Below are 20,876 nucleotides of genomic sequence, written 5' to 3'. Positions count from 1 at the left end.
CCCTAGGAGAGGAGAATACTGAACCCTACGGCCGCCCCAGTTCCTGGAGCCGCAAAGGGAGAGACACCGAGGGGGACGTGGAACCTGCAACCCCAGGGACATCTACTGATCCAGGAGCTCCCACCCCCTACCGGACCACAGATGGCAATCTGGACGGAAGGCACTACCACCCACAACAGAGGCACCGATCCATTCCAAGACGTCCACCGTTGGAAGTGAAATTCAAAGGGGAGCCAACACGCTTGGGGTTTTTCCTAACCCAAGTCCTCAGCTACATGGAGGAATATGGGCAGGATATTCCCAGCGACAAAGCCCGCATCCGGATCGTGCAATCTGCCCTGGATGGACCAGCTGCGGATTGGGTAGTGAACTTGCATGACTCCAATGCCCCAGAACTCAGTAACTTCAACCGTTTCATGTCCTCTTTGAGAAGACGATTTGAAGACCCCCTGGCTGATCGCAAAGCCCGTGAAAGAATAACAACGATGAGGCAGGGCAAACGCCCAGTGGCTGAGTATACACAAGAATTTCGGGCCATTGCCAGCAAACTGAATTGGCCAGAAGACATCCTCCTTGGCCATTTCAAAGACGGACTAAACTATGATCTATATGATGCTTGCCTGCCCGAGGGGACCCACATCGACTTGAGGAATGGTACGTCTTGGCAGAGGAAGCAGAGATCGACATATTGAAGAGGCACCGCCGAGGAAAACAATGGAGCCGCCCCCCGCCTGAGCTGACACACCAACCGGTGAAATCATCGGATACAGCCAAGAAGCAAATGAGATGTTTCAAGTGCGGAAGAGAAGGGCATCGAGCTGTAGAATGCCGCTCAAAGGCCCCCCAGCACAACCCAGACAGATCCCAAATCAACAAACCCGGAAAGTATTCAGCTAAGCCAAAAGAAACGGCCATGAGAATGATGGAAATTGCAGAAACCCCCACCTCTGCTCACCAAGGGGAAAGGACTCCAGCCTACACCATAGGGCCGGTGGATGCCTCAGATGACAGCTCGGAGGGCGAACCCCTGGTAAGTGGATGCATCACACCCATCTTCAAAACAGTGACTATATTAATCCCCCCCATGCCCGAAGCTGTGAAGGTGAAAGCCTTAATAGACTCTGGCTGTACCCGCTGCCTCATTAGCCCAACACTAGTGGGGAATCTGGGCATCCCATCCAGGAGACTGGAACAACCAATCTCATTTGGCCAGCTAGATGGATCCATAGCAGGGGGGGTGCCAGCTACCCTAGCCACTTTGCCAATACATCTCTCCCTGGGCAACCATGAAGAGGACTTAACGTTTGTGGTGACCCCAGGTATGGAATGCCCAATGATTCTAGGGATGGAATGGTTGAAAAAATGGAACCCCTGGGTAAATTGGAGGACGACAGAAATCAAATTCCCGAAGGGGGACCCTATGGACTTAAAACCCCAAGGGAGTCTACCAGAATCAAGAATAGAAAAAGCATCCATAGGAGAGGAAAAAAGATTAACAGAAATACCAGAGGAATATAGGGACCTTGCTGAAGTCTTCAGTGAGGAGAGGGCGAATGAGCTTCCCCCCCACCGACCCACAGACTGTACCATTGAATTCAAGCCTGGGGCAAAACTCCCGAACCCAGATTATACTCCATGAGCCCAAAGGAGAAGGAGGAAATGGAAAGATTTATAAAAAAAAACCTGGAGAGAGGTTTCATTGAGCCAGCCAAGCCTAAAGTGGCTGCCCCGGTCCTTTTTAGAGAGAAGAAGGATGGCTCTTTACGTTTATGCGTGGATTATAGGGCCCTGAATACAATCAGTGAAAGCAACCTATACCCGCTGCCCCTCATGAAAGACATGCTGTCACACCTATCGAAAGGGAAAATTTTTTCTAAACTAGACTTAAGGGAAGCTTACTATCGAGTGAGAATCAAGGAAGGGGACGAATGGAAGACTGCATTTAACTGCCCCATGGGGTGCTATCAATTCAAAGTCTTGCCATTTGGATTACAAGGGGGCCCTGCAGTCTTTATGCAACTAATCAATGACGTTCTAAGGGAGCACCTGTTTAAGGGGGTCCTTGTTTACTTGGACGACATTCTTATCTTTACCGAAACAAAAGAAGAACACGTCAAACTTGTCAGAGCGGTTTTAAAGAAGCTGCGAGCCGCTCACCTATATGCCAAACTCTCAAAATGCGAATTCCACCAGGAAAGGATAGACTACCTAGGCTATCGCATATCCCCACAGGGCATTGAAATGGACCCAGAGAAGGTCAGAGCAGTATTAGAATGGGCACCACCCCGCACAAGAAAGCAACTACAAAGTTTCCTGGGCTTTGCAAATTTTTACCGCCAATTCATCCCCTCATTTGCACAGATAGCCTTGCCCCTCACCAACTTACTAAAAACGAAGGGAACATCCTCAGTAAAACCTAGCCAGCCACTAACATGGACAATGGAGTGCCAAGCAGCGTTTGAGAGACTAAAGAGACTTTTTTCTGCCGAACCAGTACTAAGGCACCCAGACATGGACAAACCCTTCATAATACAGGCAGATGCAAGTGATGTGGCAGTGGGGGCTGTGCTATTACAAGAAAATGATGATGCAGTATTGCAACCCTGTGCATATACATCTAAGAAACTCACGGAAACAGAACAGCGCTGGCCCGTATGGGAGAAGGAGGCTTATGGGATACGTTGGGCATTACTCACGTGGCGACAGTTCCTGGAAGGCAACAAAATCCCCTTCCAGGTGTGGACTGATCACAAAAATTTAGAAGCCCTGAAAACTTCCAGGAAACTCAATCCCAAACAAGCCCGCTGGTCCCAGCATTTTCACCAATTCCAATTTAAGCTCAAACATTTACCAGGAAGAAAGAACTTCCTGGCAGATGCACTATCTCGCATGCCCCAATATAACAGCGCACGAACCACAGACTCTAGACCAATAATGGCAGAGTCACAACTGGCAGCGCCAGTAACCACAAGAACCCAAGCCAAAATAAAACCACAACTGGACAGCCAAACTGGGATTGAATTCAGAAAAAGTTTGGAAACAGATGATTGGTTCCAGAAAAACAAACATGTGTGCACAATGAGAGACGGATTGCCTTGGGTAGGGGAAAAGTTATATATACCAACAACTCAAAGACTAACTTTCATGCAACTTTGCCATGACACAAAATCAGCAGGGCATTTTGGATTTGTAAAAACTTTACACTTAATTAAACGGCAATTTTGGTGGCCATCAATAAAAAAGGACATAGAAAGTTATATTGCCAGCTGCCCAACCTGTGCATCAGCAAAGAGGTTGCAAGGGAAATCGCCAGGGCTGTTACAACCAGTGGCAAGTCCCTCAGCCCCCTGGAGGGAAATAGCCATGGATTTTATAGTGGAATTGCCTGAAAGCAATGGGAATACTGTTATCTGGACAGTCACGGACCTATTTTCCAAACAGGTGCACTTTATCCCTTGCCAAAAATTCCCACTGCAAAGGCCTTAGCAAAACTTTTCATCCAGCACATTTACAGATTGCACGGGGCACCCCAACGCATCATCTCTGATAGGGGAGTGCAATTTACGTCTGCATTTTGGAAGGAATTTTTATCCCTTTAGGGACCACTCAGGGATTGACATCTAGCCACCACCCTCAAGGAGATGGTCAAGCGGAACGGTGCCAGTCGGTACTTGAGCAATATTTGAGATGTTTTTTAAATTTCCAACAGAGTGATTGGACGGACTTACTTCCTTTTGCAGAAGTTGCCTACAATAATGCAGTCCACTCCAGCACAGGCTACACTCCTTTTCAAATAGCCAACGGCCAAAGTTTCAACCCTATGCCAGAGTTAACCCCAAAAGAACCAACGATCCCTTCACTGAAAGAATGGATGGAAAACCTACAAAACACCTGGCCAATAGTCAGAAAATCACGAGATGAAGCTAGGCGGGCATACAAAGCACAAGCCGATAAAAAAAGGGTTGAGCCTACACCATTCATTATAGGAGAAATGGTGTACTTATCTACAAAATACCTAAAGTCCCTACAGCCCTGTAAAAAACTTGGACCAAAATATATAGGACCTTTTCCAATTAAAAGGATCATAAATCCAGTAACAGTAGAATTAGAATTACCCAAAAACCTCAGGCAAATACACCCAATTTTTCATTGCAGCTTGCTGAAAAGAGAGCATCAGTCACCTCTACGGCCAAAAATCCCCCCCCCACCACCTCCAATCATGGTGGAGGGGGAACAACACTTCGAAATAAAAGAGATCCTTGACTCTAGGAGATATCATGGAACAACTCAGTACCTAGTTGCCTGGAAACACCTCCCTGCCTCACAAAATGAGTGGGTCCATAAACGTCACGTCAGAGCCCCGAAGCTATTGAAGAAGTTTCACACAGAGTATCCTAACAAGCCTAACTAAATTTTTACTTGTGTTTTCTTTCAGGTGGATCTCTCTTATTGTTAAGAGGGGCCGGATGTCAGAATCCAATTATATTTCATCTTTAATTATCAAATATAGAAACTCCCAATTCTGCCTTCTTGGATTCTGCCATAAGAGGGAGAGAAGGGGGAGAACAAAGGGGCTTTATGGCCCTCACTTCCTTCAGTAGACTTCAAAGAGCTGAATGCTGAATGTGTGTTTATTGTAACCTATTGTAACCTCAAAGTGTTAGCACCAGAGAACATTAGCATTAACAAAGAAGAGTATTTGCCTTTCATGTAGTTATCTGAAGTCTCCATCCAGACGGAAGAAAGAAGAAACGGGGTGGAATTGTGATACTTGAAACTATCACTGGAAGGGGGGTTGATTGGGTGGGACTACTGGGGAACCCCTTAAAACCTTGAATGGGAGAGCTTGGACCCCAAGTCCTGTCTAGCATGCCTGCAACCATTTTCTCTTAATAAAGGATTCCTGTTGGAAGAATTATTCCAAGAGTTCTGTCTTCTTAAGATGCAAAGTGGGGTGGGTCCTTACACATGGCAGTATGAAAGAACACAATTAATGTTGCTAGATTCTGGGTGAGATCTGCTTATACTTGTACATATTTTAATCTTGTACATATTTTAATCTTGTATTTTATATTTTAAATTGTAATGTACATATTTTAATCTTGTATTTTATATTTTAAATTGTATGTAATATAGTATGCCTTATTTTAATTGTGATGCATCTGACACGAATAAACAAACTACTGAGAAAGCTTGTTTTTTAGTCTAAACCTCTTTTCCTTTCCTTAGGTGTAGCATCTTTGATGGATTCTCTCAATATTCATCTGAATATATAAAATCATGTCAGAGAACTTGATGTACTTATTCGTCAACATATGTTTCTAGATAAGCAACATCTCACAAGATAAATTACCAATAGCAATTTCATATTTAAACCACATGACTTTCAATGTTCTAAGTACATGCTTACAACATCAGACTGGTGGGAAGAAGTAAAATGGAAGTCCTCTTGGTTTGAGCTTGATTTCTCATGATTTCCGGGATGAGTTTTGTTGGCAACAGCATAGAAGAAATGTAACATTACTTTTTGCATTTTTAAAAATTTCTCAGTCTGGTTTACAGTCTGGGATGTGAAACAGGTTCAACACTCATTAGTTTCTTGAGATCATCCAAGGATGGCTAGAAGTAGCAAACCACTTCTGAAAAATCTTGGCAAGAAAATTGCAGGGACTAGTCCAATCAGTCATCAGGAGTCCAAAACTGACTCTCCTTAAAAAAAAAAAAAAAAAGTCTTAGTGCTGCCACCTGCCATTCTAAAAGTTACTTTGGCGGTTCATCAAGGTCACTCTGATTTCTGGTACCTGTAGATACACATCTTTCCAATTTTCTCGGAAGTGATTTGCCATTTTCTTTTCCCTAGGGATGAGAAAATCTGATTGGCCCAAAGTCACTCAGCTGGTTTTGTGTTTAAGGTAGGCCTAGAATTCATCATCTCTTGGGTTCTACTCTAGTGTCTTTAACCTCTATACCAAACTGGTTAAAAGTAGAGGTCTGATCAATACTTGTTCCAACAGTTTGCATTTCACTCTCAATTCTGCAAAGACAGGGCCAGACAAAAATGGGCACAATGATTGTGGAAATGGGATGACTTCCATGTTAGTCCAGAACAACTGGAAAATTGAGAACAAGAAATGGACTGATTTGCCCATTACTCCCATTGATGTCAAAATTATTACTTCCAAGTAAGTAGTTTAAAGATTAGAGCCCATGAGGCAACCTAGTTGTCTTTAAGACTCCTCTCCAAGGTCAATTATTTATTTTGGCAACTGCTTCTAATTGGGGGCATCACTTGTCACTTAATCCCTTAAGATATAATCAAGAGCTGGTATCCCAAAGGCTTTGATAAAGAGTTAATTACTTTTTTTGCTAATGCTTAAACTATGGTCAATATTGCAAGTTAAGAAGAAGGATGAAGGTTTGGCCCATTAATTTGTTCCTTCTCTCTGAAGGAGAACTTCTGTTTTTCTTCTCTAAAAAACAGTCTGCTTTTGAAATTGTCTGAAGCCTTAGCGAAGGAATGATCCATATCAACAGTAAACTTTGGGAATAAAGAACTCCGTTCCAGGCATGGGCTTTCAAGAAAGGAGACTGGTACTTAAGTCTTGATTTTAATTCTAGCTGGAGTAGCCATGAAGAGGTCTATCTGTGAACTCCATATACCAGAGTAAATGTTAATTTACCTATAAGATTTTATGCCACAGGATGAGATGCATGGTTCTTTATTCTTTTCAGCTTCATAATAGAATTTTTGAGATAGTTTAGATTATGACTGACGCCAAAATCATCCAAGTAGAACTTTATAGCCATCCAGATTTTGATCTGGTTCCTATATTTCATATTTTCTCTCTCCATCACTTTCTATTTATCTATCTATTATTCATCTATTTTATCTAATATCTAATATCTATCTATCTATCTATCATTATCTATCATTTTTATCTTCTCTCTTTCTCTCTCATTTGTCATCTCCTTTATAAATTACCTTTTTTCCTGAGAGCTCAAAATATTTCTAACATTTATTTATAAATTCATTACATGTTTATCCCACCTTTATTTTTGGTAAACTCAGGATGGTGCGGGTGCTTAATGCTCCCACTTTCCATTTACTCCACAACAACAACCCTATGAATTAGGTTGGGATGAGAAAGAGGGACTGACCAAAAGTACCCAACTATTTTTCATGCCTAACAGAGGAAGACAACTCTTGGTTTGTAGCCCAGCATCTTAGCCACTACCTCAGAATGGATTTCCCTCCAGTGAGGTGTATTGGGTTCAGGGAAAAAGCAAGGACTCCAGAGTTCCCAGTGAGCTCTTTATTGAATGGGGAGCAAGTCTCACATTTTTAACCGCTATGTTCTCATATTGGTCATGAGCCGAGGTGGCGCAGCAGTTAGAGTGCAGTACTGCAGGCCACTTTAGCTGACTGTGTTCAGCAGGTCAGCGGTTCAAATCTCACCGGCTCAAGGTTGACTCAGCCTTCCATCCTTCCGAGGTAGGTAAAATGAGGACCCAAATTGTTGGGGGCAATGTAAATATATATATACATTGCTTACTGGTGTACACTGCTTAGAGAGTGCTTGCACTTAAAGCGGTATATAAGTCTCATAAATAAATAAATAAATGATGGATTTTCTTATATGGGACTTATCCTGATGTTACTGGGATGTTTCTATCCATAGATATTGAGCTCTTCTTCTTGTGAAGAAAACATTTTTCAAGAAAGGCATCCACACAAGAACTAAGAGAGTGCAAATTTCAGAAACACTTCACACCCGTGCATCAAAAATTCTGCTCTTTTTCTCCATGAGTTATGATGGAATCCAATTTTTGTCCTTTGATGGAAGCATTGGATCTTATGGTTGCCCTTATAGAAGTTAACCATTTGCTCCATTCTGGGATAGAAGATAAAGTGAGATTAGATAGATAGATAGATAGATAGATAGATAGATAGATAGATAGATAGATAGATAGATAGACAGATGATAGATAGATAGATAGATAGATAGATAGATAGATAGATAGATAGATAGATAGATAGATAGATAGACAGACAGACAGACAGACAGACAGACAGACAGACAGACAGACAGACAGACAGAATTGTCCTAAGGGCTGTGGCCTGAATCACCTCACATAAAATGGTCTTGATTTGTGCATGGATCCTGAAAAGCTTGGGTCTGCCCATTCCAAAATACTACCTTTCTCTGTGGTAGAAGAAACCAGATAAATAAATGCTAACATAGAAAATGCCTCTAAACAATCATAAATTCTTTATATTGTCTAGAAACTATAGATAATGTGGAGAACAAATTATGGCAAAGGGAACATTTCATTTTAATGACTTGGCTGATTTAATGTAATGTAATTAAAACAGAAATGCAAATTCAGTTAAATCCAGCTTAGTTGTTGCTCTGGGGTCTTACTTCTGTCTTTGCCATGACCCCATCTACATTTTAGAATGCTATCCAGAGGGTCATGGGCTATCAATGATTCTCTAAAAATTGTGTATGAGAAGATCAGAATGATTCATGTTGGAGACTAGAAATCCACATGCTTCATTATTCAACCTGAGGAAAAACGTAATGCTTCACTCTGTCTTAAGTTGATGGAGACTCACACAGGTAAACATGATCAGCAGGCAGCATAATTATATAACTGACTTCCCCACTTTATCTCCATCTGCAATAGTTAGATAGATGATGAAATTATGGTCAGAGTGGCACAATGCAAGTGAAAGTGGGAAAACATGACGATGATGGTATCACATAGCTGAACTCAACTCAGCTGTACAGTCGGTGATCAAGAGAAAAGAAGGGAGGGACACTGATGATTATCCATTGTCTTACAGATTGTGAGGTCACCAATTTGCAGATGGGATGATGCATGATTTGTATAACTCCACTGAGTTTCTGATCTGACTATCACCATTGGTATGGAGCTTATTTAATGTCTACAAGAGCTAAAGTGAAATATTTTGTCTGCAAATATCATATTCCAAGAAGAATTTCTAGTTTCTGCTGATGTCTCCAAATTCACAAAACATGTCATTTTCTCTTCTTCCAGGTCTACTCATGGCCCTCAATGATTCTACTGTTACAGAGTTTATCTTCTTGGGTCATTCCAATTCTCGGCCGATCCAGCTTCTTCTCTTTGTATTAGTCTTGGCTGCTTATACAATATGTCTGGTGGGCAACCTCCTTATTGCAGTGACAGTGCAGGGAGAACCCCACCTCTCTCAGTCACCCATGTACTTCTTCTTGGCCAACTTGTCTCTCTTTGATATTACTTTGGGCTCACTGGCTACACCCAAGCTTTTAACAGATTTAGTGAGCTACAGCAGGACCATCAGCTTTATGGGTTGTATGATCCAGATCTTCTTTATCCACTTAATAGGGGGCTCTGAGATGCTCCTTGTAACCCTCATGGCTTACGATCGTTACATGGCCATCTGCCACCCTTTGACCTACATGACCAGGATGAACCGTCCACGTTGCATCAGACTTCTTGCCTCCTGTTGGGCTGGAGGCCTCATTCACACTACCATCCAAATGTTTTTGCTTCTCCAGCTCCCGTTCTGTGGACCAAACACTCTGGACAATTTTCATTGTGACCTCCCACAGGTGATTAAGCTGGCTTGTGTAGACACTTATGTCACTGAGCTGCTGGTTGTGGCCAACAGTGGCCTACTTTCCCTTGTATGCTTCCTTGCCTTGCTTGCTTCCTACAGTATCATTGTCAGCAGCCTTCGAGGTCACTTCAAGGAGAGTGGAGGCAAAGCCCTGGCTACCTGCAGCTCCCACCTCATTGTGGTCTTCATCAGCTTTGTGCCTTGCATCTTTGTTTATTTAGTGCCTTTCTCCAGGTCTCACACAGACAAGGTGGCTTCTGTGTTCTACACCCTAATTGTACCTTCTGTCAACCCACTCATATACACCTTGAGGAACCGAGACATGAGTAATGCAATGAGGAAGTTAAAGAAGAGGTGCCCTTTTTTACCTTCTTCTGGGAACATGGAACAAGTATGAGTTGTTTTGGTCCCCTCAGTTGTGAAACAAATTCCATTTGCCTGTTATTTTCTTCTCTGGTTCCCATTCATGTAGGTGACAGTTGAACCTGATCTTCAAGTCAGTACTGAATTCATGGCTGGGCAGACAACATACGGAGACATTCTTTGGACAAAAGAAATAATGGCCATTGTAGTATAATGTAGAAAATACACTGTTAACCTGGAAAATGTTATTCATACAAGTGTTTTCATCATTTCTTTCTAGACAGGTTGGACGTTTTCCTCTATTATTGAACGTTCTCCTGTATTGGATCCTGTTATTTCTTAACTGGAAAAAAGAATAGGTTGGCAAGGTTTGGTAAATGGAATAACCCATGTGATTTGTGTTGTCGGAAGGACTCACATAAGCCAAGTTCAATTTCAGTTCAGCTCTATACAGGAATTTTAATTAAAATACAACTGACAAATGGCAATCCTGTCTCTACTTGGATTGTGAGCTGTCCACAGTTGTCTGCTCGGATGGGCAGCTATAGAAATAAAACAAAGAAACAGATACTTGTAGACATGCAGTGAAGGAGAGTTCAGCATCTTTTTTGGAAAATGCTTTCTTTACCAATTGTTTGGACTGTTAGGGAGTTTTTCATAAGTTTGACTAGGAAAAAAATCTTATATTTCTGTATTGATTCTTTAAGAATAAAATTTATCTACTTTGCCTGTGTTTCTGCTGAGTCAATTCCCAGATTGCATCTGTGATTTTTCTAACAAAGTTGTCGAGGTAGGTATACCACTGTGGCATTTGTATTGCGACAGTGCAAATAGATACTTCAATATTACCACAACTGATTCTTTGATACGATGCATCTTTGCACTACTACAAGGGGGGGGGGGAAGAGATGTTGAAATGTCTTTGAGAAAACATAATTTTCATTTGACTTCACGATTCCAATCCTAATTTTTCTCCTGATTCATGTCCCTTTAACTTGTGTTTGTTGTATAACGTTAAGAGATATTCATGTTTTTCCTGTGCACGATATAAGAAGTATCATCTGCAAAACTGCACATGAAGTCAACACGTTTGAAAAGAGGTCCACGAACATCTAGAAAGGACAGGAGACAGGAAAGGGAGGTAAAATATCCTTGATATAAGGGCTTAAGGGACAGAGTCTCCCTTGTAATGTAATCATGCTTCATTATTTCAGTGCTATAGCCCTTTGTATTGGGCAACATAGCAGGACCAGAAGGTTGAGACCTCTTTATTAATGGTGAATCAGAACCATTGAGAGACCCTCAGCAAATCAGACTTCACCTAAGTCTCCTTCTTTTAAATGTGACAGCAGGAGAAATGATTTGCTAGAATGCCAGAATGTAACAAGCACACCTATTGGATCCAGATTTTGCACTCCAGTCAGAAGCACTGAGGCAGTTCCAGGTTGAAACTATTAGACCAGTGGCTCTCAACCTGTGGGTCGGGACCCCATTTGGGGTCGAATGACCATTTCACGGGGGTTGCCAAACAACGCAGTCCGCCATTTTTTCTCCCTTTTCCTTAGCTATACTACTCCCTTTTATTCTGTTGGCTTTTGAAAGCCAATAGAATAGACTCTCTTGAATAGAGTCTAATTCTATTGGCTTTCAAAAGCCAATAGGAATTGTCCAGGCTGAGCCTGCCAAAAGTCCCATTCTGCAAATGGTGCTGCATCAGTTGAGTAGTCCTTGACTTATGACCAGTTGAGTAGTCCTTGACTTACGACCGGTTGGGGGTCGCGGCATTAAAAAGGTTGAGAACCACTGTATTAGACGATGATATCACTGTTGCCTTGGAGACGCCCAGTTGGGGGCTCCTTTCATGTCCCCAGCAGGAGCTTGGTGAGTGAAGGACGAGAGCTCAATCCCACCCCATGGCGAGGGTCTCAAATGCAAGCTTGCCAGCCTTGTGCTCAGCATTTCAAGCACTCGAGCCACTGTGCTAAGATAAGACAACCTTTATTGTCCTTTTTTTTTTACTGTGGGCACCCTGGCACACATTAAAAATGAAATTTTGTTGCCTGCTCTCAAAAGTATACATATACACAACACACATATAAATATGCTATATACACACATAGGTATATATCTACACCCTTACATATAAATACATATACATATTAATGACTGTTCATCTTGGATACATAGCAGAAAGAGGAAGCTTGAGAGTTCACAAGGTTGATTACAAGGTTGGGACAAAACTGTGACTGAATCTGGATGTTCTGCTTCGGGTACCATGAAGCCTCCTCCCAGAAGGTAACAAGGAAAACAGGTTGTGAAGAGGATGTGTAGCATCCCAGACAATTCTGTGGACCCTGCTTGAGCATCACTTATATACCATGTCCTGAATGGAAGGGAGTAAACTGCCAATACTCTTTTCCGCCATCCTCACCACTCTCTGCACCGTCTTCCTGTCTGAAACAGTAACACTTCCAAACCAGACTGCAATGCAATATGACTGGATGCTCTCGATCGTCCCTCTATAGAAAGTGGTAAGGACAGGGGAAGGAAGATGTACTTTTCTCATGTGATGTAAAAAATGCAGGTGCTGCTGTGCCCCTTTCATCCTTACTGGATCAAATTACTGCTCAATGTAGTGGTAGATTCTCAAAACAACCCAACTTTAAGCATCTCTCACCTGGACATAAAGTGATTTGTATTAATGAAATAAAAGTGTTGCATATACAAGGGAGTTGTCCAATCCCTGCCTTGCTGTGCTGCAATGGCACTTTTATTAGACACTCACCAAGCATATGGGAGGAGAAGATTGGTGGAGAAAGACTTCCCAAAATTTAACCCAATGTGTCTCCCATTCATTGTCTTGGAGTACGAATGGATGAATTCACAATTACAGTAGTCCTTGACTTATGACACCATTGGGACCAGAATTTCCATTACTAAGTAAGACAGTTGTTAAGCAAATTCTGTTCCCACCATGGATTTTGCTTGTCAGAGGCCAGTTTGGAAGGTCTCAAATAGTGATCACATGATCCCAGGATTCTTCAACCAGCATTGCAAATATATGCTAGCCAGCATGTGAACTTTGATCACATGACTGTGGGGATGCTGCAACAGTCATAAGGATTATTTCTAAGACATTTTTTTCAGTGCTGCTATAACTCTGAACATTTGCTAATCAAATAGCTGTAAGTTGAAGACTACCTGTATATTACATAAACGGGCAGTTCTTTTAGGAAAAAAAATGGACTTTTAAGGGCACAAATCACTTACCTTTCACATTTCTGGCCTAACTGCTCACAATGCCAGACTGAACTGGGAAAGAGAAATTAAGAAAAAGAAAGTCAACTTAATTACTTAGAAAGCTGGGAGAATTTAGCTCTTTTCAAACATGTCCATCTTCTTTGCCTAAGGAATATAACAACAACAACAACAACAACAACAACAACAATAATAATAATAATTATAGTAATTGGAAAGTACCTTGGAGGTCATCTAGTCCAACCCCCTGCTCAGGCGGGAAACTCTATACCAGGGGTGTCAAACTGCCTGCGGGTGGGATGCATCATGCCAAACCCACACCACCCTATTGCCGGCAATGGGGGAAAAGTCACGATATGTCATGACACGTCAAGTGATGTTGCGAGTTTGACACCCCTGTCCTATACCATTTCAGACAAATGACTGTCCAGTCTCTTCTTAAAAACTTCCAGTCTTGGAGCATTCATCACTTCTGGAGGCAGGTTGTTCCACTGGTTAATTGTTCTAACTGTCAGGATGTTTCTCCTTAGTTCTAGGTTGCTTCTCTCTTTGGTTAGTTTCCATCCGTTGCTTCTTGTCCTGCCTTCAGGCGCCTTGGAAAATAGCTTGACTCCCTCTTCTTTGGGGCAGCCCCTGAGATATTGGAACACTGCTATCACGTCCCCCCTCGTCCTTCTCTTCGTTAAACTAGACATACCCAATTCCAGCAGGCGTTCCTTATATGCTTTAGCCTCCAGTCCCCTAATCATCTTGGTTGCTCTTCTCTGTACTCTTTCTAGAGTCTCAACATCTTTTTTACATTGTATGACCAAAAATGGATGCAGTATTCCAAGTGTGGTCTTACCAAGGCATTGTACAGTGGTATCAACACTTCACGTGATCTTGATTCTATCCCTCTGTTAATGCATCCCAGCACTGTGTTGACTTTTTTGGCAGCTGCAGCACACTGCTGGCTCATATTTAAGTGATTGTCAACTAGGACTCTGAGGTCCCTCTCACAGTTACTACTATAACCAGTGCTTTTTTTCTTAAAAAAAAAAGGTGCTGGAACTTACACACGTCATACAACCAGCCTTGCCTACCCTACAAGGTTCCATCCAAAAAAGGTGCCGGAACTCCGTTCTGGGCGTTCTATGAGAAAAAAAGCCCTGACTATAACTACTATAACTATAACTTATAAACAAACAAACAGGAAATCACAAAAAGTATGTTGGCTACAAATGCAATGGATGGAAGCTAATCAAGGACAGAACCAACACAGAACTAAGGAGAAATTTCCTGACAATTAGAACAATTAATCAGTGGAATGACTTGCCTCCAGAAGCTGTGGGTGCTCCAACACTGGAAGTTTTTAAGAAGAGACTGCACAGACATTTGTCTAAAATGGTATAGGGTTTCCTGTCTGAGCAGGGGTTGGACTAGATGACCTCCAAGGTCCTTCCAACTCTGTTATTCTGTTAAAGGGTGCTTTGATTTTGGTTATTGTTACTGTGGATTGTACTGGAAATGGTTTCAATGGTTCTTCTAAACAAGGGGATAAAACCTGTGGCTCACCCCAGAATATTAACTGTGAAGGCTAGAACTCAAGGAGGAGAGACTGTAGTAACATCAAGAGGGTAAATCAGCATAAAGAGAAGCCAGGAAATTGACTATGATAGATCTCTAATGAAAATACTATTGACATTCATGAGAACACCAATGCTTTGAGTATGTCATCTCATTATACAGATAGTCCTTGACTAACAACCTTTCATTTAGTGACTGTTCAAAGTTACAATAGCACTAAAAAGTGACTTATGACCCTTTTTTCACACTTACAACCGTTGCAACATTCTCATGGTCACGTGATCAAAATTTAGACACTTGGCAACTGACTCATATTTATGATGGTTGCAATGTCCCTGGGATCATGTGATCCCTTTTGCAATCTTCTCCCAAGCAAAGTCAATGGGGAAGCCAGATTCCCTTAACAACCATATTACTAACTTAACCACCGTAGTGATTCACTTAACAACTGTGGCAAGAAAAGTCTTAAAATGGAGCAAAATTCACTGGACAAACATCTTGCTTAGCAACAGAAAGTTTGGGCTCAATTATGGTCATAGGTTGAGAACTACCTGTAGTAACACTATGTCAATCTTCTGTAAAAAAACAAAGGAAGCCCAGTGTTTCAGTTGTAATCATTCCTTCCTTCCTTCATTTCTGTAGTTACCCAACTCAACCAAATGATTCTGGGTAGCTTACAATTCTATCATGATGATGATGATCATCATCAATCAATCATCCATTTTTTCATCAGATCATAGACCATAAAAATTACCAACTATCCAACTATCCTAGTCAACTTCAACCATATGCCCTTTGACTTCTGCAGTTACCTCCCCCTGACTGGGGATCTAAGAAAAGGCTCATAAGCTCATTGTCCCAAAGGTCTAATAATGGGTCACTGAAATGCTTCATTCGTACTGATTGGTGCCCTGGAGGAAGGAAACAGAAGGTGCCCCTCCCTTGTCAGATGGTGTGCTTGATTTTCCACTTCTGGAAGAACAAAAAAGACAATCACCTTTTAGAGTTACCTTCATTCCAGCTGGGAGAAGCCACTAAGTGACTGGAATGAACAGGTATTGTGGATCTTGGTCTCTTGGTTTTAGAAGAAGAGTAAGTTGAGTGGCGATCAGGAGCAGTGGGGAAAAGAAGGATGCAATGTCTTCTTTTAATTCTTCCTTAATGAAGAACCAATGTTGATGTTCTTTAGATATGTCTCTAGCCTCTTTTGGTAAGGTGGATTTATGTATGAAATGAGATAAGAAGAGAGGAAAGAAGAAAAAAAAACCTGGGACTAAGATTCCATAGTTCTAAAAGCAGCTATATCTGAATGCTTCATTTGAAATTGTTGTAGCAAATCAGTTGTTTGCCTTTACACCAGAACAGTAAGCTTAAGATACTCTTATAAGGTAGATATTTATCAAAATTATCAAAAATTTATAAATACCTATTAGAGATAAAGGAAGAAATAGTGGCCAATGATAGCGTGGGCACAAAATGTGGGGTGAAATATAAATTTAGAGGAATGGGAAAGATTATGGAACATAAATTGCAAATTGACGCTATCAACTGCATACAGAGAGAATCAATATAAAATGATTTACAGATGGCATTTAACACTGGCGAGATTGGCTAAAATGTATAAAAATATAGACCCGAAGTGTTGGAAATGTAAAATCAGAGAAGGAACATTTTATCACATGTGGTGGCTGTGCCCCAAAGCAAAAAATTATTGGGAACGAATAAGAGATTGGATACAGGAGATAACGGAGATACAAATGGATTTTAAACCAGAATTATTTTTGGGGGGCATAATAAATTTAAAGATGGAAAAACAACTCCAACATATCATTATACACATATTGACCGCAGCTCGTATAGCATATGCTCAATGCTGGAAGAGTGAAAATATTCCCACAAATGATATGATTATGTACAAAATCTTGGAATGTGCAGAAATGAATAAACTTACGTTAGAATTAAAAGACAAGGAGGCGACAGAATTTTACGAAATTTGGAATAAATGTTATAATTGGCTAGAGCAGAGAAAGGAAAAGACATAATTATTGATGTACATAAAACGTAAATAAGATGTAAAGAATGCTTAAAATGTATAGTACTGTTCTGTTAAAAGAAAAGATTTATGTTTATGTATTTTAAGTTTGTTTGGGTGTATGGTGTATGGTGAAAAATAATAAAAAATTTAAAAAAAATAAGGTAGATATTTGAAGTTCCTATCCCTTGATTCTTTCTTTTTATGCTTTCCTTCATGACTCAGGGACATCAGCTCTGAAGATATCCTAATGCAGTTCAGTGCTATCTCACACTACCAAATCCAGGAACAAGAAAGGGAAGAATGTCTTGGCCCAAAGAAATGGACAGTAAGTAACCAGGAAAGAGAGATGGCTTCAAAAATCTACTTAGGGAGGAACCATGTTATGATGGTATCATAACATTCATTTGTGATGATCTGGAGGGAGAAGACCTAAAACAAATTTCTCATATATTATTGTGGTGGTTGTGGTTGTTAATCAAATTTATGGGCTGCAGGTGTCTGTGGAGATGCTCAGTCATCCAGGTCATGGTTGTCCTAATGATGCTTTTTCAAAAGGCAACTGGACTTTCTTTGTTTTTTTTGTTTTTTTGCCTGAAGATGTTTTGCTTCTCATCCAAGAAGCTTCTTCAGTTCTGAAGCTTCTTGGGTTCGGTGGAGAGATTTATATTCCTTGCAGGATTTATATGGAAGGATTCAGTTCTGATTGAATGGCGGAGAATGGATCAGCGTACATAAAAATTTATCCTAAGAAGAAATGTGGATTGTAGGTGTCCTACCTTTTGGTGGAATTGGCAAGACTGTGGGTTTATGTTGTCTAGGTATTAATGGGGACTTCGAAATGAAGTTCTAAATTAGTATTCAGGATAGCTTTGGAAGCAAACAGATCCCCCCCATACACACCCAAGGGAACAAAATGGATATGGATGCTGCAGATGAAGAAGTCTCTCTAGTGCCCTGTGAATCACAGAAATATCATAGGTATAGGGGTGTGTGTGTGTGTGTGTGTGTGTGTGTGTGAGAGAGAGAGAGAGAGAGAGAGAGAGAGAGAGAGAGAGACTGTTGCACAGAATATTTTAATACTGCAGTTACATTGCAATACAAAGGAATAGATGTATACCTCTGTATATCTGCGTGTATATTTATATCTACTGCATATCTTTATAATCTTTATTTACATTATCTATATGTTTTTATACTGCCAATATATACTTATTTTTGTAGAGAATATTCTACCAAAACATTGTACTTATTTCCAATCTGTCATGTGCATGACTGCATGAACTAAATTTTTCACGTGAATCTGAAAATAATCTGCTTTATTCACTGGGCCTATAATATTTTAATTTCATACCTCTTTTTTCCCCTCTGGTTAGTAGTTAGCAGATTGTATACAGGGTACAGGTTTTCAGGACTATGTCCTGAATTTTTCTCATGATTTGGAAATATTTCTAAGTTGCAACTATATATGTTTAATGGAATTGCTTGTGGACAAGTGGGTATGAACTATTTTAAAGGGTGAAAAAATTCCCCTTGAAGAAATTGTGGAAGTAGATTGGAAAATTGGAGAAAGAGTATCAATATCTAACTTACTATTTTTCATAGATGTATGAAGCTGGGAGAGTTTTGCAAAGAGTCATGGCTTAGATGGACCTTAGTTGGCTACAGGAATCATCATTAATTATCCTAAATATGAACCCAATTCCTTTTGCCTTATTAGTTATACTGTTGTTAACTACTACTTTATCTGGTAGATTTCCTTGTTTTTTCAAATCTAAAACAAATTCATTCCCTTAGAACTTACTGCTACTACTGCTAGTATTAATATGTAATAACGTGTTACATATATACTGTATACAATATTCTACAAGAAAATGGTTCTTCTATACATCTGTGAGGCATGGGGAAGATAGTTACAAATTGGCTCACCAAAGTTATTTAATGCCAGTTTAACAAAAGAAGCTTCAATGAGAATTGGTAAGCTACAAAATGAAATATTGGACATCATAAAGCATTTATATGTAATGATGGTGGCATTAGGGTTTCAGAATCTGCTGCTCGGTTTAGTTTAAATTCTGGATTCTTTCCTGGAGTGTGAAATTGTAATTTGCAAACACTGCAGAACCACAATACCCAGTATCTCTAGTCCACAATAAGGCCCCGGGAGTAATGTAAACCAGTAATCTGGAAGGAAATGATTTGCTGCAAACTGTTGTAAAAAAATGCTCATTTCAATATTTTCTCTTCGCATTACAAGACTTTAGGAGTACTTTTGATTCAAATAGAAAAACAACATTAGTCACTTTTCCATGTTTTCATTGATTAGTAGGAGCAAGTTGTAATGATAATTATTTCTTGTTTCTTCTTGCAAGGTCCAGTCACCTTCATGAATGCCTCCAGGGTCACTGAATTCATCTTACTGGGTCTTTCCAGGTCTCAGTCCATCCAGCTCCTTCTATTTGTCCTGGTGATATTGTGCTATGCTGCCGTTCTGATTGGCAACCTTCTCATTGTATTGACGGTGCACATAGATCCACATCTTAAAAAATTGCCCATGTATTTTTTCTTATCCAATTTATCCATCATAGATACATCGGTGGGTTCAGTAGTAGTTCCCAAAGTAGCAGCAGATCTGGTCACCCAAAGCAGGACTATCTCATTTAGAGGCTGTATGTCCCAGCTCTTTTTCTTACACTTCTTTGGAGGTTCCGAGATGCTCCTCCTAACTCTCATGGCGTATGATCGCTATGTGGCCATTTGCCATCCACTGACATACACAACCATGATGAACCGGCCACGCTGCATTAGACTGATGTGCTTCTGTTGGTTTGGAGGCCTCCTCCACTCTTCTAGCCAGTTATTCCTGGTCCTACGGCTGCCGTTCTGTGGGCCAAATGAAGTGGACAATTTCTTTTGTGATGTTCCACAGGTAGTCAAACTAGCTTGCGTTGACACCCGTGTCACTGAGATACTCATGGTGGCCAATAGCGGCCTGCTCTCCCTGGTTTGTTTCGTCATCTTGCTGATCTCCTATGGCATCATCCTGAGCACCTTTCAAGGCCGCTTCAAGGAGAGTGGAAGGAAGGCTCTATACACCTGCAGCTCTCACCTGACAGTGGTCAGCCTTTTCTTCCTACCTTGCCTCTTTGTGTACCTTGTCCCCATCTTCAGCGCCAGTCTGGACAAGGTGTCTTCCGTATTTTATACCACAATAACACCTTTCCTTAATCCTATGATATATTGTCTAAGAAATCGGGAAATGAAAGAGGCAATGGGCCGAGTGAGGAAGACATTAACGTTTTCCCACTGGTCTTAGAAAGAAGCAGAAGGATGAATAGATTTTTCAAAAACCCTTTTTTTGTTTAAGGTAATCCTATTTGATAGTGTAGTTCCTACTATTATAATTGTAACAACAGTGGTGATGAACCTCAGCATATAACCTCCCATCTAGGACTACTGGTATCCCTGAGATAGAGCACAACCAAATATATGAGAGTCAATATTTCCTTTAGGAACATAGGAGCTCTAATTTTAGTGAAAACATGAGTGTTTTACACTTCATAGTGGTTTTAGCCAAATGTCTATGGAGATTCTCAGTCAACCAGGTCATGGCTTTCCCAATGGTGCTTTTTCAGGAGGCAACTGGACTTTCTTTGAAGACATTATTTATTTATCTATCTATCTATTTATTTATTTATTTATTTATTTATTTATTTATTTATTTATTTGACTTATATACCGCTTTAAGTGCAAGCACTCTCTAAGCAGTGTACACCAGTAAGCAATGTATATATATATTTACATTGTCCCCAACAATCTGGGTCCTCATTTTACCTACCTCGGAAGGATGGAAGGCTGAGTCAACCTTGAGCCGGTGAGATTTGAACCGCTGACCTGCTGAACACAGTCAGCTAAAGTGGCCTGCAGTACTGCACTCTAACTGCTGCGCCACCTCGGCTCTTACTTCATTTTACTTCTCATCCAAGAAGCTTCTTCAGCTCTAACCTGATGGTGGGGAATGGAAGGATT

The 20,876-nt window shown here is 40.8% G+C and overlaps 2 protein-coding genes across 5 annotated transcripts; both read left to right on the top strand.

Moving 5' to 3' along the window:
- Positions 1-6,402: 6,402 nt before the first annotated feature.
- Positions 6,403-10,718, top strand: LOC120311048 (olfactory receptor 4Q3-like). 3 transcript variants are annotated; one of them, XM_039350172.1, is made up of 3 exons: positions 6,403-6,591; positions 8,849-8,930; positions 9,064-10,718. In XM_039350172.1, exon 3 carries the CDS (start codon positions 9,072-9,074, stop codon positions 10,023-10,025), a length of 954 nt encoding a protein of 317 aa, XP_039206106.1. In that variant the 5' UTR covers positions 6,403-6,591; positions 8,849-8,930; positions 9,064-9,071; the 3' UTR covers positions 10,026-10,718. The 3 variants fall into 3 exon arrangements, with proteins under 3 accessions (XP_039206106.1, XP_039206107.1, XP_039206108.1); XM_039350173.1 differs by having other exon boundaries at positions 6,403-6,664; XM_039350174.1 differs by lacking the exon at positions 8,849-8,930.
- A 4,983-nt stretch (positions 10,719-15,701) lies between these two features.
- On the top strand, positions 15,702-20,542 carry LOC120311002 (olfactory receptor 4Q3-like). 2 transcript variants are annotated; one of them, XM_039350073.1, is made up of 3 exons: positions 15,702-15,870; positions 17,073-17,175; positions 19,220-20,542. In XM_039350073.1, the coding sequence occupies exons 2-3, from the start codon at positions 17,151-17,153 to the stop codon at positions 20,161-20,163; spliced, it is 969 nt and encodes a 322-aa protein (XP_039206007.1). In that variant the 5' UTR covers positions 15,702-15,870; positions 17,073-17,150; the 3' UTR covers positions 20,164-20,542. The 2 variants fall into 2 exon arrangements, with proteins under 2 accessions (XP_039206007.1, XP_039206008.1); XM_039350074.1 differs by having other exon boundaries at positions 15,702-15,907.
- Positions 20,543-20,876: the final 334 nt, after the last annotated feature.

Source organism: Crotalus tigris, unplaced genomic scaffold (assembly GCF_016545835.1).
Source record: "Crotalus tigris isolate CLP2741 ecotype Arizona unplaced genomic scaffold, ASM1654583v1 scf7180000018306.2785112, whole genome shotgun sequence".
NCBI lineage: Eukaryota > Metazoa > Chordata > Lepidosauria > Squamata > Viperidae > Crotalus > Crotalus tigris.
The sequence above is the reverse complement of the archived record's forward strand: the minus strand, read 5'-3'. Positions and strand labels throughout refer to the sequence as shown.